Source organism: Hypanus sabinus, chromosome 27, assembly GCF_030144855.1.
Source record: "Hypanus sabinus isolate sHypSab1 chromosome 27, sHypSab1.hap1, whole genome shotgun sequence".
Taxonomy (NCBI): Eukaryota; Metazoa; Chordata; class Chondrichthyes; order Myliobatiformes; family Dasyatidae; genus Hypanus; species Hypanus sabinus.
In genome coordinates, this window is record NC_082732.1 from 29,577,028 (window position 1) to 29,595,956 (window position 18,929).

The 18,929-nt window shown below is 46.0% G+C and overlaps 1 protein-coding gene across 1 annotated transcript in view; it reads right to left on the minus strand.

Annotated features, from left to right (window-relative positions):
* Window positions 1-18,929, minus strand: part of chd5 (chromodomain helicase DNA binding protein 5) — a 92,061-nt gene that overhangs the window by 46,772 nt on the left and 26,360 nt on the right. Inside the window, exons 5-16 of the mRNA XM_059952130.1 lie at window positions 18,469-18,719; window positions 17,446-17,576; window positions 16,457-16,583; window positions 14,444-14,610; window positions 12,758-12,982; window positions 11,205-11,408; window positions 8,726-8,934; window positions 6,872-7,003; window positions 6,384-6,492; window positions 3,884-4,075; window positions 1,603-1,803; window positions 38-175 (exon numbers count right to left, since the gene is read on the minus strand). Of these exons, the coding sequence (XP_059808113.1) occupies window positions 38-175; window positions 1,603-1,803; window positions 3,884-4,075; window positions 6,384-6,492; window positions 6,872-7,003; window positions 8,726-8,934; window positions 11,205-11,408; window positions 12,758-12,982; window positions 14,444-14,610; window positions 16,457-16,583; window positions 17,446-17,576; window positions 18,469-18,719 (2,086 nt within the window). The remainder of the gene's footprint in view (window positions 1-37; window positions 176-1,602; window positions 1,804-3,883; window positions 4,076-6,383; window positions 6,493-6,871; window positions 7,004-8,725; window positions 8,935-11,204; window positions 11,409-12,757; window positions 12,983-14,443; window positions 14,611-16,456; window positions 16,584-17,445; window positions 17,577-18,468; window positions 18,720-18,929) is intronic.

Consider the following 18,929-nt stretch of genomic DNA (forward strand, 5'->3'; position numbering starts at 1 on the left):
CTGTCCTCCCAGGGCAATAGAACCACCTCACACTTACTTTGGACTGGTTATTTTTCAGCCTGTGAGCTTCGTCAACCACAAGGCAAGCCCAGTCAATGGATCCGAGAATTGTCTGGTCAATGGTGATCATCTCGTACGATGTGAGCAGGACGTGAAACTTTATTTGAGCTTCACTCTGAAAACAGAAAATGGTTTCTCTCAGTGCTGTAAATCCCAAACACAGTGATCACTCAAGCAACAGACAGGCCCAGAGAATGCAAACCAAACCAACAAGAGCAGTGGGAGTACAGTACATTACAGTGTGGATTATGGGCTTCTTCCATTAGTATCAACAACCAAGCTTTGAACAGCACAGCCATTAGAGCAATTGCTTTTCCATGCAGTGATCACTGATTGGGGTTTGAATCCTGCCACTGTCTGTAAGGAGTTTGTACTATTCTCCCCCTGAACACGAGAATTCCCCGGCTGCTCTGGGTTCCTCCCACATTCTGAAGTTGAATAAGTTAGGGTTAGTAAGTTATGGAAATGCCACGTTCGCTCCGGAAGCTTGGCAAAACCCTCAGGCTTCCCCCAGCACAATCCTCGGACTGTGTTGGTTGTTGACGCAAAATGAAGCATTTGCACTGTATATTTTGATGTACGTGTGACAAATAAAGACCCAGTGAGAGTGGAAAATCTCTCTCCACCTTCCCCACTAATACTTAAATACACAGACACACACTTTCCCCTATTCCGTTCAATGGTTCCCCTTAAATCCTTCACCCAGATGGGCAATGTTCACAAGCTGTGATGTCCAGCAGGCTATTCGGTCACAGAGTACATCACCGTTCTATCCTTCCCAGCATTGGTCACTCCACTACAATCCCCACAATATTGTTCCTGTGCTTTCCCAGGGGCAGTGAACTGCTGAGTCTGCAAACTCAGCGTTAACCAAAGATTAACTATGTACTACCAGTGATTTAGTAAGTCCATATAAAGAATGCTCATTCAAATAAGTTACCATTTGCTGGCCAGAATAAGGAAGTTCACCGGTTTCTACCCACCATTTTAAAACTTCATTCACTCTATCACCTGGACACTGTGGCTGCAGTCAGTGCCAACATCCAAGTACATCGTAGGAATTTGCTACACGTTCTCCCAACCCCACCAACTTCACTATGCAGAAACACGCAAGGTAGCTTGCAGTTGGGAACGTCGCAACGACCGAGAGATATAAATGATTGCAGGTGCTGGAACCTGGAGCGACCCAAACTATTTTCTGGAGGGTCTCAAGAGTCTGTGGGAGGAAAGGAAGGGTCTTTTCCTTCACAATTCCTTCCCACCCCACACACAGACACATCAAGTTCCTTCAGCAGATTGTTTCCAAGTCACACACCATCCTCAGATATGTATCAGTTGTCCCTTTAGTCAATGGGTCCAAATTCCAAAACTCCCAACCTGCCAGAGGAGTGGGAACATCGTCACCACATGAGCTCCCTGTTCAAGACAGAAGCTCGCCACCTTCCCCGGAGATGGGAATTAACTGCCGGACACCGATAACTTCCATACCCTTGAATAAATTTTTTTTAAAAACAAGAAACCAGAAAAAGGGAAGACACTCACCTTCATCCTGAAGGTCTTCTTCCCGTTCTTGAAAACATTCTCATCAAAGCAGAACTCGTTCTCACGGATTACAGCACGACAGTCTTTGTCTCCAGTGTACGTTACCACGTAGAAGGACGGTGCCCACATCATGAACTCCCGCTCCCAATTAATAATCGTTGACAGCGGGGCACTCACCAGGAAAGGTCCCTTGGAGTGTCCCTAGTAAGAAAAAGGCAGAAGTAGGTATGTAATTCAAAACAGATCCTACACTTTCCTTCTCGACATCCAGTAATCAGTACATTTCAACGAGATCCCCCACCACCCCACCTCATCCTTCTGAACTCCATTAATGACAAACCCAGAGCAATCAGACACTCACTCATTAAGTCTACCATTGCCAGTTATTCTGCAGTGAACTGATTCACCACTTATTCATGTTAAAAAGGTGCCAGACAAACATCAGGCAGCACTTGCTGTTCCTTTGATCTCTACCCAGTATCCTGAGTCTTAGAAATCAGAGCAGATGCCTCAGCTCAAATTATACTTTTGAGTAATACTTAGGACAACTTTTAATGTAAACTTTTGTACCAAACTACATGACTCAAGGAAATGTAGACCAATATCCCGCATAAACTCTTCTTGGGCTTCCAGCTGGATTCAGGTGTCAATTTTAACCTACATTTCCATGACAAACTCCACCATCTTCATCATCCTGTCTAGCCCATTGCTATTTATATTCTACTCCCATCGTCCTTCTTAACCCGATTGGTTGAGGACTAGCCAATCAGGAGGGTCGGACAACAGGACTTGAGCGAGTACACCATAGGACTAGACATGCCTAGGCATCATCCTTGATGAAGACGACAGAGTTTGGCCAGCGAATCCTCGGTTAAAATCGACACCTGGAAGCCCGAGAAGAGTTTAAGCGTCATATGCACTGGGAAAGCACTAGATCCTTTTTTTCATATACTCAAGTCATAAAAATCCCAAATTACTTCATAATTGCACAGGAGGAGTAAATATGAAGTGATACATACAGAGTTGAGAGCAGAACATACAGGAGGAAAAAAAATTCTCAAATACCCTTGAAACGACTGGAATAATCTGAAGACCAAATCATTAGAACTAATCTAGGGAACTAGGGGCAGCACAAGGAAGCTTGGCGGTTAGTGTAACACCATACAATGCCAGTGATCGGGATTCCTTTCTCCCACAGACCGTGAGGAGTTTTTACATCTTCCTATGACTGCATCGGTCTCCTTTCGGTGCTCTGGCTTTCTCCCACATTCTAAAGGTGTACAGATCAAGGTGAGTTAACTGTGCACTCGCTACGTTAGCAGCAAAACTTGAATTGAACTGGCTTTATTTCTTACATCCTTCACGTACATGAGGAGTAAAAATCTTTATGTTACGTCTCCGTCTAAATGTGCAATTTGTAATAGTGTGTACAACAGTCAGTCAATATAACATAGAAGTACAATTCTATCAGTGTGAGTTAATCAGTCTGATGGCCTGGTGGAAGAAGCTGTCCCGGGGCCTGTTGATCCTGGCTTTTATGCTGCGGTATCGTTTCCCAGATGGTAGCAGCTGGAACGGTTTATGGTTGGGGTGACTTGAGTCCCCAATGATCCTTCGGGCCCTTTTTACACACCTGTCCTTGTAAATGTCCTGAATAGTGGAAAGTTCACATCTACAGATGCGCTGGGCTGTCCGCATCACTCTCTGCAGAGTCCTGCGATTGAGGGAAGTACAGTTCCCATACCAGACAGTGATGCAGCCAGTCAGGATGCTCTCAATTGTGCCCCTGCAGAAAGTTTATAGGATTTGGGGGCCCATACCAAACTTCAACCATCTGAGGTGAAACAGGCGCTGTGTCGTCACACACCTGGTGTGTACAGATCCTCAGTGATGTGTATGCCGAGGAATTTAAAAGCTGTTCCTAGCACACGTTGGTCATTGGGGCAAATGACGCATTTCACTGTATGTGTCAATGTGCATGCGACAAAGCTAACCTCTTTATTCAAAGTATAAATTTAAACTATGATTGGTTGTAAGCAAGAGATGGATATTTTAATATTGAATCACGGGCCCCGAGAAAGAGTCAGCGTTCTGGGACAATAAGGTAAAACATCTCTCCAAACTCATAGACAGGGAAGAATATTCACACAGGTTCTCCTGAACCAGACTGTTTAACACCAGACTTTATATCTTCACCCAAGGACCTGACTCCTAACTGCCCTAGCCTCTCCATCCACAACCTTTCCACATACCACCCACCCGACTTCCCCCACACCCTCACCTCTCTGAAGAGCGAGTACAGAAACACAATGGTCTGAACTGTTTTCCCCAGTCCCATTTCATCGGCCAGGATGGTGTCTGTGCCCTGTGCCCAGGAGAAGCGCAGCCAATTCAGCCCCTCCAGCTGGTAAGGGTGCAAGTTGCCTCCAGTAGCGTCAATGTAATCCGGCTGCTTGTCAAACTTCACGGTCGGCTGTGGCCGGGAAGAAAGGCGTGTAAGTATTCAGGTGGAGGACAGAATGAGCAGAGAACATCACCTGTATAACTAGTTAGACTTCAAACTCCCAACAGTCAGGTGTTTCCCCCAGCTGCCAACTCTGGAAGTCAAACTGGTTTACAAGTGAACTAAAAGAACACAGAGATTTTACTCGCACCTAAACCAAGAAGTTTTTGGCCACAATGTTGTAGAGGAAGCCTCAAAATAGAGTGGATTTTGTTTAAATGGGCCATCGGTTTAATCGGGGCAGCTGTATATTTGGGACATTTCTTAAAGAACTAAAACTAAATCAAGAAAATGGCCGGGATTCCCTTTGTTTATTTTAATTGGGGCCGGAGACTTTACCCGAACGGTTTCTACCGTCAGTCGCCTGCACTTGCATGGCTGTTAGATGCGACACTGTGCTTAGAGTGATCAATTTTAAACACGGAGTCAAGTTACGTGTGTTTGTGTTGAAAAAGCAGTGATTTTGTCACTGAGGTTGGTCAAAAATAAGGAGATAACTGTTTTCCTTAAACAGTTTCAAGCTTGGAAATGCCACAAATGGCCAGGGGTGAAAATTTAAGTGATTTCACCACTTCAAAAGTTAAATGAAGATGTGGAGGATGCAACTGTCTGAAGCATTGTATGAAGACGGTCCATTATCTGCACTGATTCTGGTCATTTACAGTCAATCAAATGAACATGGTAGACGAATTCCTCTGCCTTTCGCTATTGGGATCTAATAGTTTTACATGACTGTGTTGTATAGTAGAGGCATTGGTAGTGCACCAATTTGTTCTGTATTTCATTTAAGTATATAAATTGTTATTCAATTAAATGGTAGTTTGTCTTTTTTTTTACCTTTTAACTATTTCCATGAAACTTTAGCTAATTTGGGCAGCCGGTTAATTGGGCCGAAGTGTACTGGTCCCAATGTGTCCCAATTGGCCGGAATCCACTGTTTATCAAACATTGCCACTGAAATAGAATCACTTTTGAAGTTTGGATGATACCACCCAGGACCTCAGGATGGAGCAATGCATCACACGCCCAACAGGCCCAGCGTCAAGGCTCTCCCCTGACCTCATGTTCACTTTTACACACACACACACACGCCCAACAGGCCCAGCGTCAAGGCTCTCCCCTGACCTCATGTTCACTTTTACACACACACACACACGCCCAACAGGCCCAGCGTCAAGGCTCTCCCCTGACCTCATGTTCACTTTTACACACACACACACACGCCCAACAGGCCCAGCGTCAAGGCTCTCCCCTGACCTCATGTTCACTTTTACACACACACACACACACGCCCAACAGGCCCAGCGTCAAGGCTCTCCCCTGACCTCATGTTCACTTTTACACACACACACACACACGCCCAACAGACCCAGCGTCAAGGCTCTCCCGACCTCATGTTCACTTTTACACACACACACACACACACACACACACAACAGGCCCAGAGGCCCAGTGTTGGGACTCTGTCCCGACCTCATTTTCACCTTTATACACACACACACACACACACCCACAGACGCCCAGTGTTGGGACTCTGTCCAAACCTCATTTTCACTTTTACACACACACACACACAACAGGCCCAGCATTGATACTCTGTCCCGACCTCATTTTCACTTTTACACACACACACACAACAGGCCCAGCATTGATACTCTGTCCCGACCTCATTTTCACTTTTACACACGCACACACCCCCCCCCCACCCACAGATGCCCAGTGTTGGGATTCTGTCCTGACCTCATGTTCACTTTTACACACACACACACACACACACACACACACGCACACAACAGGCCCAGCATTGATACTCTGTCCCGACCTCATTTTCACTTTTACACACACACACACACACACACCCCCACCCACAGACGCCCAGTGTTGGGATTCTGTCCCGACCTCATGTTCACTTTTACACACACACACACACACACACACAACAGGCCCAGCATTGATACTCTATCCCGACCTCATATTCACCTTTACACCCCCACCCACCCACACACACACACACGCACACACACACACACACCCCCACCCACCCACAGACACCCAGTGTTGGGACTCTGTCCCAACCTCATGTTCACTTTTACACACATACACACCCACAGGTGCCCAGTGTTGGGATTCTGTCCAAACCTCATGTTCACTTTTACCCACACACACAAAACAGGCCCAGCATTGATACTCTGTCCTGACCTCATGTTCACTTTTACACACACACACAACCCCCCCACCCACAGATGCCCAGTGTTGAGGCTCTGTCATTTTCACTTACGTCCACAACAGGCTGGCATGGGGGTGGGTCAAAGACCAACTCCCGAGCTTTCTGTCCTTTCTTGTTTAGCTTCCTCACTGGTCGTATGTCTTCACCCATAATCAACTGCCTGCGGGGAGATCGGAGCAGGTGACGTCCACTGTACTTTTACCAAAGGGATGAAACAGCAGCAGTAATTAACCTCCCCTCCCACGTCCGTGCCACACAGCTCCGAGCCCTGCTCCTCTCGTGGGGCTGCCTTAATTCTGATACATCATGGAGGTCGCTAATCAACCAGAGGGACCCAAGCCTCTGCTGCAGGGCTTCCACCTGAAATGTCAACAATTCCTTCCCTGGACACGTTCCCAACCCCCCACAAGTGCTGCTCGATCCACTGATCTGAGTGTTTCCAGTATAGTTTGTCTTTATTTCAGGCTTACAGCATCTGCAGTTTTTGTTTTAACTTTCACTAGAAGCTGCTGCCTTCTTCTGGAAGGAGAGACACTGACCTGTGGTTCCAGTACATCTCCTTCATGGTGTCGTAATCCGGAATGTCAAAATCTTCATGTTCCCAGGTCGCCTGATCATATGGCAAATCCCTCCATTTAATCAGATAATGTAAATCACCTTTCTTATCAAAGCTGGAAATAAAAAAGAATGTTTTTATCTTGTTACAGCAAGAGCACAAGTTAGATGGAAACCTAGGCAGAACCTGGGCTGGGGAGGTCTGACTGCAGCATGGGGCAACTCTACACGAGCCTGCCCAGTACAAGGCCTGGAAGCATCCGAGTGCAGATATTCAGGGAGCTTGAATTATGGTTTAGCTTCCAGAGACAATGACAGTAACTTAAACTATATCACCGACCCCTGCCTCACGGGGGAGATTTCAGCGATCATTTTGGTGAGAGTGAGTGAGAGAGTGAGAGTGTGAGAGAGAGTGAGAGTGTGTGAGTGAGAGTGAGAGAGAGAGTGAGAGAGAGTGAAAGAGAGAGTGTGAGTGTTAAATTTAATGTTATTTAATTTAACTTATATATACACATATAAACACACACACTATAATTTGTTTAGTTTCTATATTATCTCATGTATTGGATTGTACTGCTGCCACAAAGTTAACAAATTTCACAACATATGCCGGTGACATTAAACCCAGTTTTGATTCAGTTCACCTATAGCTGTTACACTTTATTGTTTTACCTCGTACTATCTCAGTGCACTGTGTAATAAAGTGATTGTATCAACAGTATGCAAGATATGTTTTTCACTGCACCTCCACAATAAACCATTTGGTCTCATTTATTTTAACAGGTGGTGTCTTTGAAGAATTAACCAATACCGTGCAGCTGATTAGCGAGGAGCTGCATTCTCTGCTGCCAGAATCAAGTGCAAGGGGACATAAGCGTGAAAATAAGAGATCTAATGTTTGGCAGGGATGTCAGGAAGCATTTCTGTCAAGCAAACAGTGATGGAACACTCTTCCTGCTGGTATGAACAAAATGTTGAAGATACTCAACAATCAGACAGCATCCAGGAAGAGAGAACCAGAATTAATGTGTTTTGGGTCAACGTCTCTGCTCACTCTGTTTCCTCTCCACAGACGCGGGTTCTCACTGCTGCCTTCAAGGGGGTAGAGAGAAGCCTCAGGTCCCACACCACCAGGTTCAGGAACAGTTATTACCCTTCAGTCATCAGGCTCTTGAACCAGACTGGATAACGTTCAGAGTACGTACACTGTACACAACCCTGAGATTCGTCCCCTCGCAGGCAGCCACCGAACAAAGAAACCCAACTGAACCCAGTTTTAAAAAGACCATCAAACATCCAGAGTGCAGGGGAAAAGAAACAATAAAAGTAAGCAAATGATATTCAGAACTGAAGTTCCAGAAAGTGATTTCACTCACGGACACAGAGCCAGTCACAGCCAATCCGTGAGCCCGTCCACTCACCTGATTCCACAACTTTCAGGACCCCACAACTCGTTCTCGGTACTATTTGTTTATTATTTTTTATCAGTTTTCTTTGTATTTACACAGTTTGTCTCCTTTTGCACATTATTGCTTTGTCTGTATATAGTTTTTCATTGATCCTATTGTTCTCTTTTTTAGTACTACTGTGAATGTCTGCAAGAAAATGAATCTCGGGGTAATATACGATGATGTTAATTTACTTTGAAATCTGACCCGCTGAATGTTCTGTTTTTATTTCATATTTGCATTCCATGGAGGAGTTTGGTTTCTGATTAGTGGAGTTTAGTAGGACGAGGTAGGAAGAGCGAGAGAACCATGCCAGGCTTGCAGTACAAGAAACCTGAACTAAGTGAAGGGGGCAGAAAGGCCTCCACCTCTTTCTGACCAGCTCCTCACCTGTGATTTATGATTCGCTGGATGATCAGCCACTCAGGTTTGATGCCGTACCGATAGAACCGCTTCTCCATCGCCACGCTCTGCGGATCTTTATTCTTCCGCTTCTCGCTCTTCTCGTCATCTCCGGAGCCGTAGTCGAACGGTGGCGGCTCGTCCATGTCGTTCTTCCTTTGGAAGTTCCGGAACATCACCGTGTGGTACAGCTCCAGCTGCAGTCAACCAACAACAGCCCAATGTTTAAACACCCCCGCTTGTTGTGTCAACTGGCACCCCACCACCACCCCAACACTCTCCCCACTGTCGACCTTTACTGAATAGGAAACAACAAGAAACATAACTTAGTACCATAATCTGGGAGACAGGGGAAGACACAGACAGACAGAGAATTTGTGACAGGGTCTTTTGAAAAAATTTTCCGCTTGCAGGTGATACCAGAAACTGGAGCAGAAAATAATGTAATCCAATCAGGAGCAAGAGAAATAGTTTACCCAAAAATGGTTATGATGCAAACTCACTTCCATACTTAAGCTCAACTGCTTTAATACTTTTAGACAGAAACACATAGATAGAAGGATCCACTGACTGAGCTGATGAAGAGACGCCTAAAAAGGTTTGCCACGGTTAAAAGAATAAAGCAAATACGTTGGAGGGTGTTTCTATGCTGGGGCTCAATTGCCATCTCTTTTAGAAGTCTGATTCATCGTTGAAGTCCAGGCCTTATAGGGAAAGGCTGAATAGGTTAGGACTTTATTCTCTGGAACATTGAAGATTGAGGGGTAGAGGTATACAAAATTATGAAGGGTATAGATAGGGTAAATGCAAGCAGGTTTTTTCCACTCAGGTTGGGTGGGACAGTAACTAGAGGCCGTGGGTTAAGGGTGAAGGGTGAAAAGATTAAGGAGAACATGAGGGGAAATGTCTTCACTCAGAGGGTCATGAGAGTGTGGAATGAGCCGCAGTAGATGCGAGTTCATTTAAGAGGAATTTGAATAGGTGCATGGATGGGAGGGGTATGTAGGGCTCTGGTCCAGATACAGATCGATGGGACTAGGCAGATTAATGGTTCGCATGGACTAGATGGGCTGAAGGGCCTGTTTCTGCCCTGTGGAGTTCGGTGTTGGAGGCCTAAGCTTAGAAACTCCTCTCCAAGTCTATACTTCCTCCTCTCTTCAAAATGTTTTCTTGTAACCTACGCAATTAGGAAATTCAGGAGAAGCTTCTTCAAACCAAGGTGTGGAAAGAATATGGGCTCCTGGCTGTAAGCAGTCACAGAGGCATCGTTGTCTTTAGGTGGCAGCTAGTTAAGAACACGAGGGAAGAAAGGAATCTAAAGATACCATAAGATCACATGATAATAGGAGCAGAATTAGGCCATTTGGCCCATCAAGTCTGCAATTTCATTGCAGCTGATCCATTTTCCCTCTCTGCCCCTCTCGAATACGAAGGATAAAAGGACACTAATTTGAGCAAAATGGCCTATTACTCCACACTTACACAGTGTAACACTGTATAATTTGGGTTTTTCTGCATAAGAATGCAAAGCCAAGCATCCTAAGAGCACTCAGAACAGGTACAAGTCCCTGCAGTAGTACAGCACGCAAAACAGAAGTAAACTTTAAACTCTGTCTGCCCTACCGAGTGGCTGTAGAAGTTCTGATGCAAATAGGTCAAAGAAAAGCAGGAAGTTCTCACCAACATTCACACCTCAATCAGGACAACACAGAATAGAAATTATTCTGCATTTAGATTGTGCTGCTCCAAGTGCGACACCAGGTTTAAACGGGCATATCACACAATGCACAAGCATCACAAAGCACCAGCCTTCTGTGAATTGATGGGACAAGTTCCTCAGTTACCGCTGCAGCCTCCCTAAGAGATGGGCACCTCGACAAAGTTTGCTTGGCACGGTCACTTAAAGGAGAGCGCCGGGGGTGAGAATGAGTCATTTAGCCAATACTGAGACCTACGCTCCCCCTCCAGAGGCGGCTTGCCTCTGTGTTCCAGGCCCACTTGCTTTCTGCCTGTGATTTGTCGCTGCGACACGGCAAGCTTGTGGTGCACACTGGTCAATGAAGCCGCTTTACAGCTGGGCTTCACATTTGCACAGAGGTTGCTTTAGTCCATAGGGATCATGCATGAGGTAGAGCGTGGAAGAGCTCTGCAGTGGGCACAGTACCCCAGCATTTCAATATAATGACCTTGTGGATTCATGTTTCCCCCATTACAACAATGGCTATACTTCAAAACTAAAGATGAGATGTCACAAACTGTGACGTTCACCATATACAAATCACACTTCACCGTGAGAACGTGCACAGATGGTCATCTGCAACAGAAAAGCAGAAGAGGCTGCTGACAGTCCTAGGTGCTTGTACAGTCCATGAACACCTGAAGCCCGGTAAACACAGGATAACCGAGGACCCCCCTGCCCCACTCAACCTCAGCTGTCGGGCCGCAGGTCTGAACACACTCTGCCTACCTGCAGCTCTGTGGCCCAGGAGCAGTGCCAGTACGATCGGCCCACCCACTTCACGAAGAACTCCCGCTCCGGCCGTCCTTCCAGGGGCTTGGGGCGCTCCGCGTCAGTGGCTCCGTCTGCCAGGCCTGAAGGAGTGCGTGGTGGCGGGGGGGAGCCCCACGTCCAGTGCAAGATCCGCTGAACCTTCCCTTTCAGGGGAGTGCACTGAAACAACACAGAGAGTTACACCGTCACTTGTGATTGATTAGTATAATCTGGCTAAGCCTCAACTCATACACAAATACCCAATCAAACTGTAAAACATTATACGGTGCTGTGCAAGAGTCTTGGGCACATACAGTATATATAGCTAGGGAGCCTAAGGCTTTTTCGCAGTACTGTAATTGTCAATGCGGAGCAGACAGCGAGTCTGTTAATCCGGCGGGAGCAAAGGTCGTTGGGAATGGTGAGGCTGGAGTGCCACTGGAAGGGTGTGGGACGGGTGGCAGAGAAGGAGTGCCAGGGGCAGGGGGTGGCACGGCTGCAGACGCACCCAGCCCTGAGACACCAGAAAGGTAATTTGATTCCAAACAATTGGTTTATTGATCATTACAGCATATCTCCCTGGTGCTTCCCAGTTCCTTCCCCTTTTCCCAACCACAATTCCCCTGGGGGGGGGGAACGAAGGGGCGGGGGGTGAAGGGGGATGACCAGACCACGATTTACAACTCAAATCTGACCCACGGCAGCCTCTGAAGCAGCGGATTAAATAGTCTCTGATATTCTAACACCCGTGAGTTTCAAGCTTTTCTCTGTAACAGAAGTGAGTTCAAGAGGGGACACGTGAAGGAAGAGATCAGGTAATCGATCATTTTGGGAGGAGCAAGCATTTCCATGGGTGAGGGGTAGATGATGTGGGTGGGGAGGGGGCTGAAGTCAGGGGGTAATTACTGAGTATATCAACATGATGGAAGGACACTGGGACAACCAGCAACACAGACAGTGCCAGAAAGCAGATGGATGCCTCAAACTCTCCAACAGCAGCTCAGATAAGCTGGAGACCCAAAACCAACAGTAACCTAAACTCCAGTGCTCTCCTGGTCAAGGTCCTCAGAGATTCGAGGCTACATTTCTCACAGGCAAGCTTGGTGCCACATTTTGCATCACTGCATAGGGGCCCAGTTGCCTCTGAGCACTCAAGCATCAAAGCTGGCCAGTGGTGCAGCCCGCATCAGACTTTGAGGCCAGTGGTCACAGGTTTGCATCCGGGTGGCCCCTTGCACGCTTCCTCTCCGTGCTGGGTTGAGCGTCGAGCTACCAACTCGGTCTCTTAAAAGAGAAAAAAAAACACAAATATGCTAAAGAAACGGTAAGGTTCCCGCCCTTTCCACAAGGCGTGGAAATGAACGACTCGTGCATCACATTGTTAACACTCCGGCCTGTGAACCTCTGATTATTCCTCAGAATCAGATCCAAACCCCGGCTTTAGAGAACGAAGAACACATCAGTATGGAAACCTAGAGGCACTTGAAGAAGGTCAGTATGGCTTGGGTTCAGGCCAGTTATAGACTCACCAGGCACCGAGGACAAATCCACTCCCCGTTCGGGATCTCGGGCAGCGGGGGGTTAAGGCAGTGAATGTGATAAGAGGAAGGGCAAGAGTCGCAACACAGCAGCTCGCCCCCATCCTTGCAGACGCGGCAGAATTCCATGTGATCATCATCTTCTTCATCCACACCCTCCTCTTCATCCTCATCCTCTTCATCCTCTTTGGCCTCCCACTGGATTCCTTCCTTTTCCTGGAGTGATTACCAGAGATAATTTTTTAATGGGGTGCACAGATACCGCCATCACAGTCGGCCCGCAGCGGCGTCTCGCCGAGCCAGAGCTGGTGGGGAAACAAACCCTCTGAAATCAGGACATGATCGATTCTGAGCTACAGCCCTTCCTGACCCGGAGAACAACGACATTCCTTTCATCAGTACCACATTGAAATCCAGCCACTTCATATCCTGGAGAACTGTGTCAGCCCGTTCACTGTAACGCAGTGGGTTCAAGGTAACATCCCGCTATGAGTTTATCAAGGGCAATGAAATATGAGAAGTAAACGTTAGTGTTGCTAGTGACATCCATATCCAAGTTGCAATAAATGCAGCAATGGGCAGAAAATTCAGTCAGATTAGTTAGGGCTAGAGGAAGGTGCTTCTGCAAAGCACAGACCGGGGGAATTGAACTCCTGCACCTGTATGTGCTATTGTAACTCTACGAGCTACGTGCTGTGTGTGACTATGTACTGTTTTACATCTTGACCTTGGAGCGAGGCTGTTTCGTTTAGCTGCCTGGCGGAATGGTGATTAACCTGAACTTGAGCAAGTCCTGCCCCAGTGATTTCATACAAACCAGCCCACTCCCCAAGTGCAGGATGGGTCAATGGGTTGTGATCAGATAGTGTTGGGGTAAGTGCAACATCATTCTGGGAGCTTCCTGCTCTTACATGCTTGAGTATCAGACTGCATGCTGGGGGGGTTCCTTTACCATTGTACAGTCACTCACTGTTCGATACACCCGCTCGTTAGTGCAAATATTTAATCAGCCAATCATGTGGCAGCAACTCAATATGGTAAAACAAGCAGACATTGTCAAGAGGTTCACTTGTTGCTCAGTTCAAATCTCAAAACGGGGAGGAAATGTGATCTAAGTGACTTTGATCGTGGGATGGTTGTTGGTGCCAGACAGGGTAGCTTGAGTATCTCAGATACTCCAAAGATTTTCACACACAACAGTTTCTCGAGTTGTGAAACAAGAAACATCCAGTGAGTGGCAGTTCTGTGGGCAAAAACATCTTGTCAACGAGAGAGGCCAGAGGAGAATGGTTAGACTCATTCAAGCGGACAGGAAGGTGACAGTAGCTCACATATCCAGGGCCTTTTATGAGACTCCTGGATAGGTACATGGAGCTTAGAAAAAACAGAAGGCTAGGGGTAACCCTAAGTGATTTCTAAAGTACGTACATGTTCAGCACAGCATTGTGGGCCGAAGGGCCTCTACCGTGCTGTAGGTTTTCTGTGTTTCCTTAACAAACGTGATGTGGAGAAAAGCATCTTTGAACCCATAACGTGTCAAAGTGGACGGACTACAGCAGTGGAAGACCACATTGGGCACGCTCCTGAAACTCCGGCCACACACGCCGCAACCCTCAAACAAGTTCACACCAACCTGCAAGCGGCGAAAACTGCAACCGGGCAGAAGCCAACACTTACACAGTGCAGACAACTCCACTTCCCTTCTGGGGCCTTCTCCATCTCAGGGTCCAAGCAGACTAAATGATAGGCCCTTGGACAGGTATCACACAAGATAATTTCCCCTCCTTGCTGGCAAACTTCACAGTAGTCCTGGTGGTCTGTCTCGTAGCCATCACCTTCCTCCACTGGGAATTAAAAGAAGCAATAGTCAGGGAAATGATGTGCAATAAAGGGGCAAGCGAGCTGTCACTCGAAACAGTACCTTAATTTTTTGTGGGAGGGGGTGAAATTTTTGTATTGGTGTTAGGAAACTCCACAGCTGAAGACACTTTGTTCAAAGAAAAGTGATTTAATAATACTGTGCTAAGGTTTTCAAACATTAGGGAGACCCTGAGAAAACAAGTTGAAGTGGAAGGCACAATATTATGACTAGATTTTAATGTAACCCAGATGGAAAAGTATGCATTAACAAGTAAAAGGAACTAAACAAGTTATAAACCAGAATCAGCGGCTCAGGGGTCAGTGGTGGAGACAGGGCCTAACAAAAATTAAAATTTTTAAATTAATTGGGGGATTAGCTGGCATGATTTAGATTGTTCAAGATCTGAACAATTCTGACTGAAAAGAATTCGCTGCGTCCCTGAACTGGATCTTTAACTAATCCTTTAAACCTGTGCCCACTGGTAATAGACTCTCTGGCCAAACACAGCTAGCTCCTTCCTCTCAATCAAAACTTCATCTTCTCCAAAATCTTTATCAGGCCACCTCCTCACCCTTCATCTTTTCTGTTTCAAGGTGAAGAGACCTGTTTTTTCAAACTTCTCCTCTCATCTGCAGTGCCATCCAATTGATCCTTACTTTGTCTCACTTCCAGGGCCTCTTCATCTTTCTCTTAAGGCGCAGCCCTGAAATGTCCACTTTGCTGAGCCGAATCATGTTGAATTCTATAAATATTTCACTGCTTTAACATCCTGTCCCTCTGTTTATAAAACTCGTGTTTTCTTTTAAAAGCAAAAACACCTTGTTAATAAATCCTGTTACTCCCATGCCCCGTGGGTGAATCATACAGGACCCTGAGTGGCGAACATCAGGATGCAAGTGATTCAAAGCACATTTATTATCAAAGTACGTGTGCAGTATACAGCCCTGAAATTCAACTTCTCCACGAAACAAAATCCATGGAACTCACTGAAAGAAAAAACATCAAAGCAAGCCCCCCTCCCCCTGCCACACACACACACAAGCAAAATCACAGAACATAAAGCACAAAATGGAAAGAGACCAGATTCAGTGCAGCTCAGTGTTCAGCTTTCAAAACCAGTTCGCATATCAAGATCAGGATTAGGAGGTTAAATTACAAGGGTTGCATTGGGTCAGATTGTATTTCTCAGTTTACAGAAGATTAAAGAGTAATCAGAATTTAAAATATTCAAGGATAGTAGGTTCATCCAGAGGGAAACTACTGGCTCAGATGAAGTCAGTCAAGGAATCAAGCTTAAAATTAGAAATGGACCTTTCAGGAACAAGAATCAAGAAGCATTTTATCCACAAAAAGGTTTTAAGATTCTTGAACACACACTTTCAAGAGTTTGGCAATCAGAGCTTTCCTTGGTCTCTTGTTTAGGAGTGCCAATGAATGCGATTCCCAGGTGTGTGAGATGAGCTGAGGTCCAGGCAAACTACTTCTGAACTAACTGGTGGTGTGGGACAGAGGGGCTGAATGGCCCCCGTCTGCTGTGCGGCTGCACCCAGTTACACTCAATAGCACAATCTCTAGTTACGTTTCTTTCTTGCTCTCTCAGCAATAATAATGCTGCTCCGGCCAACCTCACTACAGACCAAGAATCCTCCCCCGATCTGCCCTGGGTACCTCGCCACGTAACGGATCTACGATTGAGACCGCAACTAGTCCCCCGCGTAAGCAACCGTCCTCCACACTGCATCAGGTCCTCTGACCGCCAGTCTGAGCATAAACACAGGAGCCCACTGCACCTAAATAGAGATTCTGTCACGAAAGAGTGGATTATTTACACTTCTTTTTTCTCTTGCCACCTTTCCTCCTCCTCTTGCCCAAACCAGCTGAGCCCTCAGATCGCACGGAGCAGCTGTGGACGCTGGCACTGTCCAGATCGGATTCGCCGTGGTCATCTTCATCGCTCTGTAGGCACGAACGTAACACGTACAATGAGAATTTAAAGGTACAGACTTTCCACATTCCTTTATTAACATTGCTGGGACTGAGTTCTATAAATAGCCATGTCACCAGCACCTCCTCCAGGTGAGGTATCTCTCATCCCCACGAATGAGCTATCATAGGAACCGATTCTTCCCCTCCGCCGTCAGGTTTCTGAACGGGCAACAAGGCAACCCATCAATGCTCTCTCACAGTTTGGGTGGACAGACAGATAGCACTGTGCAAAAGCCTTAAGCACCCTGGATTTTTTTATATGGCTTCTGATGGTATGGACACTACTGAACCCTGATCTCAACGTCATCAAGGCTGTCTGGGTCTTCCTGGAGAGACAGAAGTGAGACAGCCAGAGTCCGCAGAAGAACTGTGGCAAGTTCTCTGAGATGCTTGGAGCAACCTACCAGCTGATTTTCTTATGAAACTGCGTGGAAGTTTCCACTCGCAAGTTGAGGCAGTTTTAAAATCAAAGGTAGATCACACCAAATATTGATTTGATTTAGACTTTTACTGTTTACTGCTCTTTAGAGTAAACTTTTTGATATTTAGAAACTTTTCAATTCATTATTTTCGCTTTACAGAATTCTTTTCCATGCCCAAGACATTTGCACAGTACAGTATATAAAATATACAATATTATGTATATAATCCATTGTTGAAATTTATAGTTTTTTTATGAATTGCACTATAGTACCGCAGCGAAACAATACATTTCATGATGTATGCCAGTGAGAATAAACCAGTTTTTGATTCTGAGGTTCAGGATTAGTTAAAGATCCTCATCCATCAGCAACATCAACAATACAACAAGCCCAAAGTGAGTCCAGCTTACCGAAGATTCCTTTTTCCGTTTGCCGCTAAATCCTCCCAATTTGATTTTCAGGGATACCATCTTCTTCCCTTTTCCTTTCTTCTTTAATTCAGCAGCTCGAGCACTTCTACTTTTCTTTCGGACCCCTGGGCCTGGGAAAGACGGTGACAGCCGGAGTTAATCCGCTGGGCACGGGTTTGCCTCAGACAGGCACACTCTGATTCTCAGGACTCCTACGGCTGCCTGGGGTCAGATCTGGTCTTTTCACGTCAACCATCAACACCTGCGCTCCGCTCAGCTGTCCCTGCTGGGCCAAGCTCTCTCTCGCTCCCTTCACTCAGGCTGGGCTCTCGTTTCCCTTTCCTCTCCCTAGGAGGAGGACTTCCTTTAGCCAAAGGCTGGTGAATTTGTTCAACTCATTGGATACGGCTGTGGAGGCCAAGTCGCTAACTATATTTAAAGCAGAGGTTGATAGGTTCTTGATTGGTCAGGGCATCACAAGTTATGGGGAGGAGGCAGAACAAGGTTGGGAGAGGTAATAAATCAGCCATGATGGAATGCAGACAATAGGCTGAAGGACCTAATTTTATTCCTATGTCTTATAGATTCCCACAACAAATCAGTACTTTGATCCCTATTACCCTTTTAGTCTTAAGCCCTCTTGCCCTCAGAATAATGTCTCTTAGATGTGGTGATCAAAAAATGCAATCCACTGACGCTACTTGCCTACAATCAGCCTCCTTCCTGTGGAAGCAGTGTTAATATTAGAAGGTTTTTGTACCCAAAGGGATTTAAAAATCACAGAATTCAATCCTGTAATTAGCAACATCCGCACAAGACAAACACATCCCAATAGGATTCAAGTCATGCAAAATCTCTTTGACAAGGCCATCAAAACATTGCAAGTATTCTACTGTCAAACATTTATTCATTCTCTTTCTGCACAGTTATTTCAAGTCATAAATTTCTGCACTTACAGTAAATGCTTGGGACAGTTATACTTTGCTTTTTAGTGAAGATTCTGAAATGTGACGGGAATTTTACCTTTTCCTTCTTTGGTCTTGGCTTTCCTTAGAGGGACCGGAGGCTGTACAGGGGGCGGCACTTGGATCGGTACAGATGGAGCCACGATCACCTGTTCCACCGCAGCCGCCACCGCAGCTGCTGCCACCTCCGCTGCAGCCACCGAGGTCCCCTTGAAAGGGTTATTGGCACTGAACTCCCGCCATTTTGCACCAAGCACTGTCATCATTTTTGACATGGGGATTTTTGGATTTTTCTTGGCAATGAGTGGCCTGACAGAGAACAGAGGATACAACAATGAAAACTGTATTTAAGAGACATAAATAAGCTGAAACTAATGGCAGAGCAGTAACAATTTCAAAAAGAACCTGCACTTACATAGTACTTTTCATGTAATTAAGTGCCTCAAGGTGTTTCACATGAGCATTACCAAATTAAAATTGACGTGGACAGTGAGGAATAATTACAGAGAATTTTTTATG